Source organism: Brienomyrus brachyistius, chromosome 4, assembly GCF_023856365.1.
Source record: "Brienomyrus brachyistius isolate T26 chromosome 4, BBRACH_0.4, whole genome shotgun sequence".
Classification (NCBI taxonomy): Eukaryota; Metazoa; Chordata; class Actinopteri; order Osteoglossiformes; family Mormyridae; genus Brienomyrus; species Brienomyrus brachyistius.
The window spans coordinates 35287658-35304100 of record NC_064536.1 but is presented as its reverse complement, the minus strand read 5'-3'; the positions used below and the strand labels follow the sequence as shown (position 1 = coordinate 35304100).

At 51.6% G+C, this 16443-nt stretch overlaps 1 protein-coding gene across 3 annotated transcripts; it reads right to left on the bottom strand.

Annotated features, from left to right (window-relative positions):
- On the bottom strand, nucleotides 1-16356 carry boc (BOC cell adhesion associated, oncogene regulated). Of its 3 annotated transcripts, XM_049011785.1 has the most exons (20): nucleotides 16176-16356; nucleotides 16017-16051; nucleotides 6146-6274; nucleotides 5682-5963; nucleotides 4517-4663; nucleotides 4208-4351; nucleotides 3827-4126; nucleotides 3460-3732; nucleotides 3114-3364; nucleotides 2869-3034; nucleotides 2714-2788; nucleotides 2411-2620; nucleotides 2141-2322; nucleotides 1955-2057; nucleotides 1701-1823; nucleotides 1440-1622; nucleotides 1178-1350; nucleotides 1027-1097; nucleotides 770-909; nucleotides 1-694 (listed from the first exon to the last, which is right to left on the bottom strand). In XM_049011785.1, exons 3-20 carry the CDS (start codon nucleotides 6264-6266, stop codon nucleotides 531-533), a joined length of 3108 nt encoding a protein of 1035 aa, XP_048867742.1. In that variant the 5' UTR covers nucleotides 6267-6274; nucleotides 16017-16051; nucleotides 16176-16356; the 3' UTR covers nucleotides 1-530. The 3 variants fall into 3 exon arrangements, with proteins under 3 accessions (XP_048867742.1, XP_048867741.1, XP_048867743.1); XM_049011784.1 differs by having other exon boundaries at nucleotides 16017-16355; XM_049011786.1 differs by lacking the exon at nucleotides 5682-5963 and having other exon boundaries at nucleotides 16017-16355.
- Nucleotides 16357-16443: the final 87 nt, after the last annotated feature.

The window sequence follows — 16443 nt, the reverse complement described above, 5'->3', positions numbered from 1 at the left end:
TCATGTAATCCCAACTTTAATGCGATCGGCTGTATAAAAAGCCCAACACTGGATTATTACAGTAAGTGCGCAGATACAACAATAAACCACTTACAACTGCATGCTCTCACAAGCCAAATACGCCCACACCTCAAGCAAAGAGGAAACTCGCATTCTGCGTCGTTTTAATGCAGAAACAGTCATGTACACTGAAGTCCATTACAGGCAGGGTGATGCTGATCATACTCTGAGAGTAACTGCAGGGAGGACGGCGCTGATCACATTCCCAGAGTAACGTCAGCCTTTACAGAAGAAAAGCTCCTTCTCCAGCTCGAATCCACAGCACACGTGGACAGAAATGCAGCTTTACACAAGAACTACATTACTGACTGTAAAATTACAGCTGCTGTTGATAGAGCTCAATAAAAAAAAAAGCATTCCAATATAACAAACCCTCCTTAAAGTATAAAACATATGTAAATGCATTTACAAAACTATAAATATATAAATATGTCATAAAAAAATAGACGCCATCTTTTCTTGGACAGTCTTTATGCCTGTAAAAAATCCACCATCCTGTTCTCTTCAGGCCACGTTCCGCTGTGCCTGCCACCAACGTCATGTCGCAGTGCATTATGGGATAACACTGGACTGCTGGACTCTTTCAAAGGTCGAGAGACCCCTGTGGTTGTCACCGCAGAACAGCATGGCAAATCTGTAATGAAGAGATGGTCAGTTTGCTCTCTGTGAGACATTAAACCCGGCTTTGGCCAAAGGGATGTGCTCGTACCGGCACTGGTGTCCATTCTGCTGGTCACGCACACTCTGAGGTGCTGGGTCTCACTGTCTCCACAGCTCAATGGCTGATCTGAGGTGTTGAGGAGCTGCTGGGTGGAGTCATCTGGGAGGTAAGCTTTGTCCTGTCCATGGCTGTTGGGAGTGAGCAGGACATGGAGATCTGACATGAGAGGTTTTCCGTCGTTAGGGGGACCCCTGGAGGACAGCGGCGATATGCAGACTGCAGTTCCTCCGCTGGGCCACACTTACCTGCTGCAGGAGTGGTAGCTTCCAGGTTGGGGGAGCAGGGTGTCATCCTCCAGCTGGGGCTCTTCTTCCTCCTAAAGCAGCCAACCACAATTATGATAATGGATCTGCATTTACTCCACCCCGCCCCCAGCACTCAGTGAAAAGGCCTCACCTGGGGCAGATCCGGCAGGAAGTAGGTGGGTCGCTTGGCCTCCGAGGGCCGCTCTCCCTGAGGGAGCAGACCATCAGTGTGGCGGGGGCCCACCAATGCAAATCCCTGCAAAGGAACCACTGTGTAGTGGCAGGAGGCGGTGCTGGCCGGGAAGCACAGGTCCGGTGTTTGTTCTGGAAGGGCATCAAGTGGGCGTCAGCTAAGGCCCCAGGATTTGTGGGGGATCTCCTCCCATCTCACATTCCGTCTCTCCCTTACTCACTCTGCTTCGACCATGCCCTCCAAAGGCAAAGTGGGATGAAGGCCACGATGATGAACACGAGGGCCCCCAGCACCACACCCACAATCAGGTATGGCAGGTCACTGGGCCGGGGCACGGGGCCCCCGGGGTGCTCCGTACTCTGTGTAGGTGGCTCTGTGGGCAGGGGGCGTGGATGCCTGCGGGCTGGGGAGAGGGGGGTGTCAGGGTGGCATGGGGTGGGCGAGGCCATTCCCTGGCAGCTGGGGGGTGTGCTCAGCTTACCTTTGGTCTCCAGGATGACAACATTGCCATATTCGCTCTCGCCGCCCTCGTTGAAGCACTGCATCTTGATGTCGTAGGCGGTCTCCGGCTGCAGGTCAGTGATCGAATGCCAGTATTGATCACCTGAAAGGGACGGAGAGAGACAACGGCGTTTCAGAGCTACACCACACACACACACACACACACACACACACACACACACACACACACACACACACACACACACACACACACACACACACACACACACCTACCCTTCACAACGTCTTTCTTGTAGTCACTGTCGTTGTCGCTGTCTGTTGGCCGGTAGAAGATGTAGAAGCCGTAGATGGGGGTGTTGTTGGTCAGTGGTGTATACTGTGGGGGGAGGGGGGGGGACAATGAGCCACTCAGATCCCCAAGCCAAGCAGAAGACCCACCCACACAGTCCCAACCCTTACCGTCCACTTCAAGATGATGGTGGTCTCATTGATAGCCTCATTGTACGTGATGTAGGGTCCGTTGACAGGCCGCTTGGGGGGGTTATGGCCCCCACCCACCACAGCGTAGGCTTTAGAAGGTGCGCTGGGGGGGCTCTCCCCCAGCACATTCACTGCTCGCACCCGGAACTTGTAGGATATTCCTGGGAAAGGATGAGGGAGCGGGTCACACGACCGGCCGGGATGTGGTGGTAGAGGGGGACGGGGGGACGGGGGGGGGGGGGCACCCACCTTTCTCCAGGCCGGAGATCTCAACTGAGAGCCGCGAGGGGGGGATGCGGTCCACAGCCAGCACCCAGTCCGATTCGCCCTTGCGCAACTTTTTGGACTCCACTCGGAAGGACTGGATGGGGAAGCCCCGGTTGCCACGGGGAATCCATGTCACGTAGGCCGAAGTCTCTGTTGCCATGGAGACTGTGGGCCGGTCTGGGGCCTCCGGAGCTTTGCGCAGAAACATGAAACTATGTGAGCGTGGAAAGCCACACCCACAGTGGAGGTCGGAGGTCAAAAGATGGGGGGGGCAGGGCTACTTACGAGATAGGCGGGGTGACAATATAGGCGGCGTTCTGGGGGAGTCACTCTGGCTACCAGGGCCAGGGGGTTTTCGGCCTATGAGGACAGAGAACTTCGGTCATGCTTGCCTACACTAATCCACCCTGCCCCCCCCCCCGCTCCTGTCCCTGTCATACCCTTCCCAGTCCGGAAGGTCATCATCGCCGGGTGGCCCAGGCCCGCGCAGTTCCGGGCTGCCATCTCCACCTCGTACAGGCTGGCCGGCTCCAGCTGGGCCAGAGTCAGCTTGTGCTGCCCCCCAGAGACATTCATCATGGTCCAGTTTGCAGGAGGGTCCCCAACCTGCAAGGTAGCGACGGTGCTGAGTAGCGGATCCCCCTATTGGTGGCTACTGGACACAACAGGCCAACGAACCACTTACCTTCCTGTACTTGACACTGTACCCCAGCATGGGGGCGCCGCCGTCACGCCGCGGCTTCCAGGTCAGCTCGTAGAGGTCGGTGCGGCCGGTGCGCGGCTGGCTCAGGATCACCGGGGCCTCCGCTTGTGAGACTGGCCCCCCCGTCTCTGAGCAGGTCGGTGGCACCTGTGTGCCCCCCCCCCTCCACGGCGTGTCTGGCTCGTTGGGACGCAGGATGTCCGGGGAGGGCAGCTTCCCTGTGCGAGAGGTTCCTGTGGGGGGGAGGGGGGGGGGGGTGACGATGTGAGGACGGGAAGATGGAGCCAGACGGGGGTGGCGGCGACGGGACGGGGGTGTGGCTACTGACCAGCAGGGACGGTGAGCAGGTAGGCGGAGGCCTGTGCGCTTCCCATGGCGTTCTCAGCCATGCACTGGTACACGCCATCATCCTGCGGCCCCACCTGCAGCACACGCAGCCCCCGCGCCGACAGCCGGTGCCGCGGCGATGCTACCAGGGGGCGGGCGTTGTGCAGCCATGTCACGGACGGCGTCGGATTCCCCAGCACCAGGCAAGTGAAGCGGACGGCACTCCCCCAGGACACGGCCTGCCGCTGCAGTTCAATGCTCACCTGTGGGGGCTCTGGGGAGGCGGGGGGGAGGGCAGTGTGGCAGTCAGTTGAGCGCAGGCCCCCTGTGTTTAAGCACGCCCCTGTACCGCCGGACAGGCCACTCACCGGTCACCTGCACGTGGTAGCGCACAGAGGAGGAGCCCGGGCCGGACCCCCCCAGCCCGTTATCAGCACGGCAGGCGTAGGTGCCGGAGTCAGCCTCGGCTACGGCGTCGATCAGCAGGTTGCTGAGCAGGAAGCGTGTGGTGTTCGCGAGCAGCAGGTCGGTGCCGTCTTTGGCCCAAGTGACCCGCGGGGGTGGGATCCCGCTGGCAACACACTCCAGCACCAGGCGCTGGCCCTTGGGTACCATGACGGAGCGGGGGGTGGGTGGGTAGATGATGCGTGCCCCCTCCGAAGGAGACCCTGGTGGGGTAGGGAGTGGGGTTAGCACCCCCCTACAATGCTGTGGGACGCTGTGTGTGCATGTGAGAGCTGCAGCCTTACTGCGAATGCGCAGCTGGTCAGTGGACGCAGACGTCTTCACTTCCTGCGTGACGGGGTTGTATGCGGCGCACATGTACGTGCCCTCGTCCTCTACGCTGGCATTGACAATCTGCAGGTTTCCAGATGGCATGATGAGGTAGTTCCCTGTGTGCCAGAGAAGGGGTGAGCTCAGTGGTGTTGGGGGGTGGGTGGGATGTGCCCGTCATGGTACCAAACCACTAATGACCAGCATTGTACTTTAAAAACCATTCAAGGAGAAATGTCAAGCTTTTGTACATGGCAGTAGGGGGCGCTGTGGAGCAGGCTCACCTCTGGAGGCGTCCAACCACTCGTGCTTGACGCTGTAGCGGACCTGAGCCTGGGGCTGGCTCTCCGGCAGCTGGCACTCGATGACCGCGGTGTTCCCCTCATCCACCTCGATCTCCTGCTGGTCATCTGCCTCGAAGTCCCGCAGCTCTGCGTGCAGGCAGAGGTAGAGATGTTTCTGGATTTCTCTCAGCCTGGAAACCACCCTCTATCACAGCGAGGACTAACAAGCCCTGAGACACTCGGGGCGGGATTCATGGTGGAGAGCAATGTCCTTGAGTTTCAGTTTGAGCTGTCTGAGCAGCTTGGACTGGGCCCAGCTTGCAGCTACACTTCCACGCGGCGCCCGTTTGTTGGACGTCCCGCCCAGCGATGTCACTGATATAGAGCAGAGCGCTGTACCCGCCTACACATTGTGTCTATGCCCTGCGACCACTTAGCACTTCGGGGCGGGGAGTACAGGCTTGAAAAGAAACACACTCTGATGAAAGTGCGAGGGGCCAACTGCATACCCCCAGGGTCCTCATCCAGGCAGGGGGGTGAGGGACTCTGGCTATTAAATCATTCAGCCCTTATTTTCACAGCAGTAGTTTAACCCCTTCTTGGCAGGCACACCGGGGCACCCCCCCCCCCCCCCACACACACACACACACACACACAGACACACACCTACGCGGCCCCACCCACATGCAGTGCAAATGACAGGCAAATGCCAAGCAGATGTTGCGGAGGAGCCAGTTTCAAGGCAGCGAGTCAGCACCCCCAGGGCTGATTCAATAAAGCCCCCAAAGTTACAGCCCCCTTAAGAGGAGATGGTGGTGGTGGGGGGGCAAGTGCTGTTCATGCAATTATATTTCAAGCCAAGGAATGTGTGTGAAAGGCACCCAGAGGGGAGCAGGCAGCCACCTCTGAAGAGCGAGACCCCCCCCCCCATGTAGAAAGATGACAAATGGCCAGGCACTGTGAAATGTTTAAAGACAACACTGTCAGCCAAACGTGGAGGGGAGCAGCAGAGAGGGGCTGAGTAGGGTGGGGGTGGGGGGTACAGCACAAATGAGTATGTATGTGTGTAGTGTAGTTTGTGTTTGGGGGGGCACACCTAATGGGATGGGGTGAACCACACACTGCACTCACTGCACTCTGCACACGCTTCGCACGCTGCACTCACTGGCTGCAGTGACGTTGGCAGGCACACTGGCTACCGCCCCCAGGCTGGTGCTGGCCACGCACTGGTAGCGGCCCAGAGCACGCTCACTCAGGGTCTGAATGTAGAAGCCGCCGGGGACCAGCTGCGCCCCCAGCAGTTGCAGGTCGGCCTCAGCCAGCTCCCGGCCATTCAGACGCCAGCTGAGGTTAATGTTATGCGGACGAGCCTCGCAGTACAGGGTCACGCTGCTGCCCAGCTTCTGCACCACAGAGCGCGGTTCCTCTGTGAGGATGGGCACTCGACCTGCAAAGGGAGCGGGGAGTTAACAGCAGAGCATGCGGCAGGAGCAGCAGTGGGGGGGGGGGGGGGGGGGTCAGCAACGAAATGCCTGACTCTACAGTTACAGCAAATCGTATGTCAGCAAACTACAGGTTAAATGAAGCGAGAATCTGCAACCAGGGTGTGAGGGGGCGGATCCTACTCACTGTCAGCAGAGGCTCCGCCCAGCCAAACACACGACAGCAGCAGGCCCAGCAGCTGGGAGTCCCGCCCACATCGCCATAGCATCCGGGCCGTCAGCAGGAACCGGCAGATTGTGGGCCACATCGCGCTGTCTGCATGTAGATTAGAGAGTCAGGGGGGCAAAATAGCAAAATAACCAAAACAAACAAAGACAGCAAACAACTGAACTACGAGCCCCAAGAGAGCCCACAAACACCCTGCTACCCAGGCAGAGGGTTCCAGGAACTGGTACTTTAGCAAGTATCAGAGACGAACAATACATCAGTTACCATATCGATACATTGGTCCTTTACCAATAGTCTAATATCTCTACACAAAATCAGCTATCCAAGTGAACGACAGTGATGTCCGATTTGTGAACTGGTTCGTCTCAGTGATTCATTTGAACTGGTTTTCAAATACAGAAGAATTTAACTATTTACACATTCACATACTGCACAGGTCAAAGTCTTCGTTTTTTAAATCTGACAAATTATCATATGAAACACAACAATGTTTTTAATCACTTAAATGCTTTTGGTAGCCGGTCTGTATCCAAGTTCCCTCCAGTGTCCCTCCGCCACCCATAATCCGCTGTACGTGTGCTGTGGCTCAATGCTCCCGACTCTCGGCAGTCGACAGGTGTGTATGCAGAAGTATATGATATAATTCATTAATGTATTATTCTTATTTAAAAAGCACACAATTACATTATTGGCCACTTGTATAACCGTTTTTATTGTCGAGTCCATTTCATTTGCCGCAAGTCACTAAGTTTTGGAATGGCATTTCCCCATTGGATATGCATATTTTAGTACGCGATTTTAGTGATCACGGGGTTTTTCAGGCCAGCGTTAGTTGTATTTATAGCAGGGCACTGTATTGCACTTTTTAAAAAGTTTTCGCTACATTTACGTCGAGATTAAACACAGGGGATGTAAAGGTACACACATTTGTCTTCTGCCTTTTGCTCACATCGTTTTTAGTTCAGAATGTAAACTGAAAACGAGGGAATTGATTTCTTGACATGGGCCTAAATTCACCTAAACTCTAACCTAAATTCACCAGGAGATATTCAACATGGAAAACATGCTAACTGCGGCTGTGAGGAGGTTACAGCTAGTGTTGCAGAGCTCCAAGACCTTCCCACGTCTCTTAAATTAGTAGTTTGGAAACATTTTAGCTTCCTAATAAATTACTAGGGTGACCAGATAAACCATGTCAGGAGGGACACATTGAGCTACTTCAGGTTTTACAAACTACTTTAAATCTAAAAGGCTCCTGTGCTTCAGTAAACAGTTCAGTTCTCGTGCTTTGACTGGTTCAATTCCTTTGACAAAGATTCATCCAGCTGTTTCACATTAACATTAGAGGCACATGAATGACTACTGGAGACTGACCAATCAGCACACAGTGAAATCCAGGTCCTTTTGCCCTCTATCCTCCCTGACATGGATTATCTGGTCGCCCGATAAACCGCATCAACACTGTATAAAGAGTGTCTAATAAGACCCAGACTGTCTGCCGAGTCTGTTATGCTCAACTTGGGTAGGTTGCAGGAAACACGTCCAACATTCAAACATGTATCTGAAATGACATCATTCAAATCAAAGTAAAACCAGAGCAAGACGGAAACAACCTCTGCAAGTCAGGCTCCCAGGGGCACTTAATTTCCTGGCAAAAGCACCTTAAGACGGGCTATTAAAAAAAAATATTATTATTTTTTTTTTTATTTTATTTTTTTAAATCAAGCTGCTATAGGGATATTTATCCTTACAGATATGCACTATACTCAGTAGTAGAGAACAGGGGATTCAGTTCGTCATGCAGTTTCAGAATTATTTATTTATTTGTACATATTTAGTGTGCATGTCTTACACTGCGTAATTCAGATGTCGACAGACGGACTTCCTTTGAATTGCAACTGTCTCTAATTGTTTTTGCAGTTCTAGTAAACAGTCCCACAACAAATTCTGTTTCCCTGCTGTACCGAAATTGCACAGAAGTGCCATGCTGCAACATCCCAAGAAAAAGCTGCATCTTTCAACATTAAAGAACCTTCATTGCGATGTTGTTTAAACACAGGTTACTGTAATTATGTTGGTCACGTTTGTTACTGGCAATATATTTGCCACTTGGACATGGCTTGACAAAATAAGCAAGTGTGTGTAGACACTAACCACTAACACTAACCAACACTAACTCAGTTTGAATTTTGGGCAAATTTTGCATTCCACAATGTTATCAGGAACCTAAGACTCTCTACAGCATTTGCCATGGTAAAATATTGTGGTAATACCACTGACATTCACACAAATCTTTTCTGACACCTCAAGTTGGTCTCCAGAAATCTATAGCTACACGTGCAAGGCGACAACCCAACACAACTTTAACTGGCAATTAAAAAAAAAAAACAATCAGTGTCTATCCATCGAAGAATCGTGACTGGTAATTGAACTGACCCCCCTACTCCTATCAAAAGGTACTGTCACCGAATGTTTCACTAGAGTTATGGAGATCAGTGTTCACCCGTGATCAGTATTAGTACATAGACAAAAATGTATCGGTTATTGGTAAGGCAAAAATTCTCACATCTGTGCACCAATTGTTTTTCATCCTCACCAATAACAGTGATGGGTTATAACCTCCGTGCGGCCACCAATGGTGAAGCTTGCTGAAAGGTATATTTTAAAAGCTAAAGGTATATTTTAACTTAATGACTTAATACAGCAGATAAGCCTACGAGAAGATGCATATATGAGCAAGTTTATTACCGTTGCTGCGATGTTACCATACTTTGTTACCATCCCCACAGGAATACCAAAGATCATCTCCATTCCTCCATTACAGTGAGAAAATTGTTCTCATTTCCCCCATTCCCGCGGATCACTGCAGATATCTGCAGTATTACCACATTGCCGCGTGGCCCTATAGTCCAAACACCATGAAAAATGAGGTCGCCCAAGCCTACTTTTAAATATCATGGTTATTTATGACCCAAGCTGCCGTAAGTTAGTTGTGCTATAACCTGCGGTGTTACCACCACCCCTAGAGTCATTAGCACTGCAGATATTACAAGTAGCTATAGAATTTCAAGTGTGAAAGCGTGTCCATTAACTCCCTCTATGCCATGTTCTCCTAGCTTGATGTACAGGCCTACAGCCGACACTGAGCTAGTACTCGCACATGGACGTAAACACACAGTAACACACAACTGAATTGAATAGATCGGTCGCATAGACTGGCCCAGATCAGTAGTTTGGAATCAGTATTGGTCCGATATCAGTATCAGATCAGTGCATCGGTCCAATATCTTGCCTAATTATTTAAACTTCATGAAGACCACCTGTAAGTACGATATGTTTGTAACTCATTATTTAAACTGGCCGGAAGATTGAGCTTTAGTTTACAACAGAATCGTTAAATTATTTGTTCTTACCCCGGCAGCAGCCGGTGGCAGTGTAGCCTGTACAGGGCTGCTGAGGAACAAGTACTCCAAGTACATGACAATCTGTATGTGTCGCTCTCAAACAGGGAAAAGACGTGAGCCAGGTTCTTCAACGATTTCAGACAAGTCGTTTTGTTTTTCAAAATAAAAATGCTTGGATAATTTGGTCTAAATAAATTAAAAAATAAATATATCTGAGGAACAGTGTCAAGTGAATGATTTAATCAAGATATTTAAAGGCAAATATGGATGTTTAATTTTACACTGTACTTTTGGTGTACCTGGTACTTTTGGTAAAAATTAAAATTACATTAAATTGAATACAGAAACACGTATCACATAAAACAAATGGACCACTCAACATAATCTCAGGTTTCTTTAAATGCAAAAGAATAAAAATGTGTTTTCAGTTTCATTTTCAAATCAGAAACCGCAGAAGTCCCCTAATATTATGTCCGTCCTAGGAACTGCCAAGAGAGCTCCGGCGACCTCGTGAATCTCGTGGTGGTGTATGTGAAAAGATCAGGTATATAGCAAGGGGCTAATCCTCGTAGAGCTTTAAAAGTAAACCAAGTCTTACACATGTTAATGCTTTACACACTGCAGTGATTCTTAGGTAAAGGGGTTCATACTGACGTCGCTCCAGGTTGTACCTGATCAAAACATAATGATTAAGATTTTCTACGAAGTGTATTAAAATATGGCAAAGCAGTCAGATAGCTGCATGTATCCAAAGCAGCGGGAAGCTGCAGTGATTTGGGGGTGAACATGCTTATGGAGTCCCCCCCACCCCACCCAAAAAAAAAAGAAAAAAAAAATTTATTTTCCAGAAAAATAGCCTGCTCATCGGCAGCCGCCCTCCACTTAATCACCCAATTAGCACAGATAATTGTATTAGACTATAACGCACAATGTTCTGCAAAAGGGGGCGTTAAGATAGCATTTGTGGGGGGAGGGGAATTGCAGTATATTTGAATTTATTCACAACAAAATGACCAATACAGTCAATGCTGTTTTCCTCTATAGAGACCTTCCAAGCCAAAAACTCTCTTCCACACAGTGAACCATACAGCCAATTAATAAAACACTAGCATCTGATCAGTACTTTGTTTTGGATGATACCCAAGACATCGCATCCCTAATACCAATATTTTGATTTTCTATGATTATCAGCCAGTAAAATATGCATCTCTATGTGCACCACTGAGTTTCAACACACCCAACACCCAGAGTATCAACAAACCAAACACCCATTCACACAGCATCAACACACAAAACAAACAGCAGGAAATAAACACCAAATCAACACTAAACAAACCACAACCAAACCAAACAATCAGCCAGAGTAAATGGCAAAATCCAAAACGGCAAATAAACGCGGATGCTCACAGCTAAACAGAGACGATAGTAAACAGCCAGCAAACAGCAACTGGTGCCAAACTACATACATCACTCAGAGCACAAAACAAGCTGCAAACTGCCACCCGGGACACCCCCACTGCCCCCGGGGCAGGAATCAGATATGACTCACTCCCTGCTGGTACTGATACAGGTAGCAGGGCCAGTACAGAGGCTGCATTCACAGAGGTGGCAGGGCGGGGGGGGAGAGGGGGGGTGCACTGGGCTTTGGGGAGGGAAAAACAGGTAAAGCTTTAAAACAGTTACAGCAGGACAGAAGGTGGGGGTGTGTGCGTGCAAAGCCGCTCTGTCTAGCAGTTGAAGGCAGGACCCCCATCTGCCCCCCCCTGCACCCCCATCAGGGTGCCTCTGCCAAGTTTCCCTGAATTCTTTCCTGTCAGGTTAAACTAACAACTTCCCGTCAGGATGGAGAGGGTGGTCCTTCACCCCCAGCCAGCCCGCCAGCAACCCCCCCCTCCTAGAATCCCACTTTACTCCCAACCCGTCGCTACTAAGGATGATTAATGAGCCTGCAGAGTGTAAGCCAGTGGAGCTGGACAGTCTGTCTCTCTCGCTGCTGTGAACACACACGTGTGCACGCACACACACGCACACACACGCACACACACGCACACACACGCACACACACGTGTGCACGCACACACACGCACACATGCACACATGCACACACACGCACACATGCACAATCCTCTCCCTGGCAAGAATGTGGGTGTGGAGGGTGCCCGCACCCCTACAGAGAAGCAGCACACAGCATGCGCCAGTATGAAGACAACACACCCCCCCCATGTACAGGGGCTTCAAAGGCAACTTGGGCGTCACCAACCCAGAGGAAAAGCAGCTGCACTGGAGAAGACGACTCCGCTCATATTTCCTGTTTGATATTCAAATCGTACCCTGGGACTGACGCCAATAAGGCAGAACAGATAAGTGGAGAGCCAGTGTGTGTATGTCGGTTTGTATGCGTGTGCCTGTTCCAGAAGTGTTGTATTTTGTTTGATTTCTTATGGTTAAGGTTAGGGCTGGGTAAGGGTGGGATGTCATTGTTTGGATTATGGTTATGCCCACAGAAATGAACGGAGAGTCCCCAGGATGATGGAAATACATGAAATGTGTGTTAATGTGCGTGTGGCAGAGAGGGAGCCTTGACTGGGCATGTGGTGTCATGGCAGCTCTGGTGGGGTGGGGTGGGGGGGGCAGTGCCCCTCGGTGGATAAATTCCCTCTGACAGCCCTGCTAATTGGATAAAACTTGGCTCCCCCCCCTGGAAGTGGGGCCTTGCATTCCATCTGCTTTCTGCTTGGGGGGGGGGCACTTTTCCTGGGTCTGCTGAATATTCATCGCCCTCCCCCGGCCCATTTATACCCTTGCAGCCTCTCAATCCTGCACAAACACCACAAAGCCCCCCCCCGCCTTTAGATAAACACAAGCGGTGTCAAGTGCAAGGAGGGCCGGGTTCAGTGGCCCCCGCGGGCCCCAGGGCCACAATGCCCCCGCGCATAGCGGCCATACGGGCGGCCGGTTGCCCAGGGCGACACTAACAGGCAGAACGCAGCTTAATAGAGTGGGGCTGCATTGTGATGCAGTGAAGCGCAGACAGGACAACAGGCCGCGGGTCCCGCTCAAAAGGGGCCGTTTTTTTTCCTGAAGAGCCAGAGGAAGAGCTGATGGGGGCCGTGAATGGATGGGCCCTGTGTGTATGCACCCCCCACGCCCCGCATTCCCACACTGCCCGCTCCCTGTACCCCGCGGCGTGTGCACTTCTACACGTGAGCTGCCCCCGTGCACCTCCGCCTGCACGTTTCCCTCCTTGGAGCTGCCAGCATCACATGACCAAATACAGCTGGAGAGGGACACCTTAAGTGCAGGTATGGAACCCTCCTCGGGAGATGGTGACGAGCTGCCCCGCCCCCATGCCAAGCTCACACCAACAGGCCAGGGATTAAGAAGGGCTCTAATGATGAGCTAAGCAGCCCATATTAGCATAGTGTAAACAAAGGCGTATGCTAATCACAGCAGCTCCACACTACGCACCAAAGGATTCTGGGAATGTGGGCCAGGCCCCGCAGGTATGCTGCGCTGAAGATGACAGGGACACGGCAGCACAGGTGTCAGGGGGGATGAACACATACACACTGACATGCCACATGAACCCCTCAAGGAGGCCCAGACTGACAGGGGCCCAGCTTCTGATTCAACAGGTAAAACAGGGAAACCCACCAGCATCATGGTCCCACTGGGTCAGCTTTGGCCAGGGCGCCCTCCAGTGTCCATCTTGCACATTTACACATGTCTGTCAGGTTCTCTTTCTACCACCAGAACCTTCTCTTCCTACCACAAACTTGTAGCCACACGCATTACGGCCTATCCTGAGGGGGGGGGGGGGGGGGGGGAGAGGGTGCCAGCAAACATGTAGGAAGAGTCACAACCATACATGGCAAGGGAGAAGGGCAGAGAGGGAGAGAGAACCAGGTGGAGAGGGAGAGAGGTCAGAGAAAGAGGAGGCAGCATCAGGCAGGTTGTCTGGGTTTAATGGCAGACTGTGTGTGTGTGTGTGTGTATGAAATAATGACTGAACCCCTTTCAGACGAAAGTGCCACCAGTACTCAGAACCCCTGAGAAAAGGCGACCGACCGACAGACAGGAAGTATCCCACGGCAGGAGCTTGGCCCGACTAATACCTGTGACGTAGTTCTTGAACCTTTAGTTCCTACTCCAAAGCAGGTACTTTTCGTTCGACCAAGAACTACTGAGTGGGGATTATGGCAATAACTTGCCGGCAAGCACCAGTACTAACTGGAAAATTAGGTAGAAGTGCAGAGGAAAAAAGATTGAAATATTGGAACAAAATTCCATCTGCTTAATGTATCATTAATTGTATTAATACAATCGAAAAAAGTATCTCCATATTTCTGCATGGGAAAATTTGATCAATAACCAATACTTTTTTATTTAATAAGGGCCGGAGGTGAAATTTGCCAGCGCTTATAAACAGAATAATGTCGCATTGTTTTTGATTCCGTGGAAATCCAAAGACCGATCTGCTGGCCTGATTTAAAAATAAATTATAAACAGGTTGCAAGTTAAAGCAATAAAATACAGTGTCCTGCTTTGAACCAGGAACACGGAATGCAATTTATCACACGTTTTCAGTCTGAGCTACCAATCCCCCCAATAACTGACAAATAAGTAACACACCTTGTTCATCCTCCATTGTTTTAGGGTGGCGATGTAGTTTCATGTGAATTAGATGTTTTACGTACTAACTTTTTGCGTCTCCTGTGCTTATTTAGCATGAAGTTCAAAGTTCCTGTTGTATATTGGGAACATGACATGGGAAGCCGGCCAGGAAATACAAAAGTTCCCTGTCGAGAGAATCCAGGAACTCTGGACCAGGGAACTCCTGAACTTCAGATGGAAAGTGCAGACACACTGACAGCCACCATGAGATGAGGTCTCGTGTTACTGTGCTCAAATCACAGCAACTTACTCAAGAATGGAACCAATTACAAGCAAGGATCTGATCCGCACACATACAGCGGGAATGAGGAAGTCCCAGCAGGCTGGCAGGCGGGGGGGACGAGGCCCCTCGGGGCCAGTAAAGCCCCAAAGCAAGAGGCCCAAAACACAGCAATGAAAACCAGATGCTGTCACCGGGAACCCCACACGCACAGATCCTGCAAGAATTCCCAATCGAAATGGGGACACTGTGACGATGACCACACACAGCTCAGGAGAGTCGAGCAGTGGATCTCCAGGAAACCTACCCGCAGCAGAAAGGATCATGGAAGCTCACAGTGAGGGCGCATGTACTGTATGGGCAACTACGCCTTCCAAATCAGCACTGCACTGGGATGAGAAACATCATAATCCCCAAAATACATCTGCACTGGCAGAGACAGGGGGGCCATGCAGACCAGACACCTGAACATCAGCCCTGGGATTGAAGGCCTGCCCCCAAACCCTCTGGTCATTCGCAAACCAGACGAGGGGATGGAGAGGAGAGAAAGAGATGGGTTAGAACGAGCCACAGTGTGTGTATATGTGGGGGGGGGGGGGACTGGCACTGGGACAGTGGCACATTCCTGCACTGAGAGATAAATCCAATCACAGCACATCCATGGAGGCCGCCTAAGGACCGCAGGGCAAAGAGGTACCAGCATCGGCCAGATAATTGCCTGGGGGGGAGGGGGGGCAGTTATCAGGAAACACCACACCCACTTAAAAAACAAGGGCCAGTAACAGTGACCCACCAGGACTGGGAGTGAAAACGGGTGGCACAGGGCCCAGGTGAGGGGGTCACGGCCCGGCACCCCTCCAGATCTAATGTCACGGCAGCTGAGCTGGGGGGCTTAGGTGCCCCTGTAATTAATAGCTAATTGAGCTGAAACAGATGTCTGATTGATATGATGATTACAGTATCACCATTTGCCAAAAAAGCAGCACCCTGGCACACCTTCACCTTAACGGCAGGCAGAGCCCAAAAACTAAATAACCCTAGGTGTGGGGGCGACAGCTTAGGGCCAAGTTGGGGCAGAGGTCCGACTCCATCCACTGGTAAGAAACGACAGGCAAGTACTAATGAGAAAAAGGCACATTAAGCAAGATGAAGCCCCCTCCAGCACAGTACTGTACACGCGTCCATACTGCGCGCCCCACAGTCCAAACCCAATGCAGACCCGTTCAGTTCATCCTGCCGACTCCTCGTTTCGTTTAACGTAGAGGGACGTGATCAGCGCAGCAATTTCTCCCGAATGGTACCATCTTAAGTCTTACAGTGCTGGAAGAGAACCGCTAGCCCGAGGGAGGAGAAGGGGGAAATGGCTCCTGTAATGGCGAGGGGGGAAGAATCCCGGAGGGGCGCTGCGATCCCTCACAAAGTGCACGTACGTGTGTAGAGACCCCCCGATATGAGCGCAACATCGCCCGGCCGGACTGGGTAGCACGGGAGCTTTACCCAACGCATCTTACGATGGGGAACGAAGACTTACCCCAATTCCCGGGAAGCCGCTTCAGTTGGCCCGTCCTGCGAGGAGAGTGGAGCCCGCTTTAGTAGACCCAGCGCCGTGGCTTCAGTGATTCACAGACATTGTCCGGGGCCTGAAAGGCCGCTTTCGGATGACTGAGCTCCTAAAAAGCGGCCCACTCACCAAAGGGGGTCGGAACAAAGGGGCCCGTCCGAACCGAAGCTCTGCGGACCCACACTCGGCTGTGTAAAGCACGGCGCTTTCGGCGATGGTTTGGACCGCGACCCGGGACTCGCCCGAACATAAACGAACCGACCACTCGCGACTGGAAACAAACAGAAAAGTTTGCAAAGTTATGAAGAAACACCCCCCTCGCGGCCTCTCCAAGCCCCACCCCCTCCGCCAGCTTTCCAAGCTCCACCCTTCCCATATTTGGTTCGGGGGCGTAGCT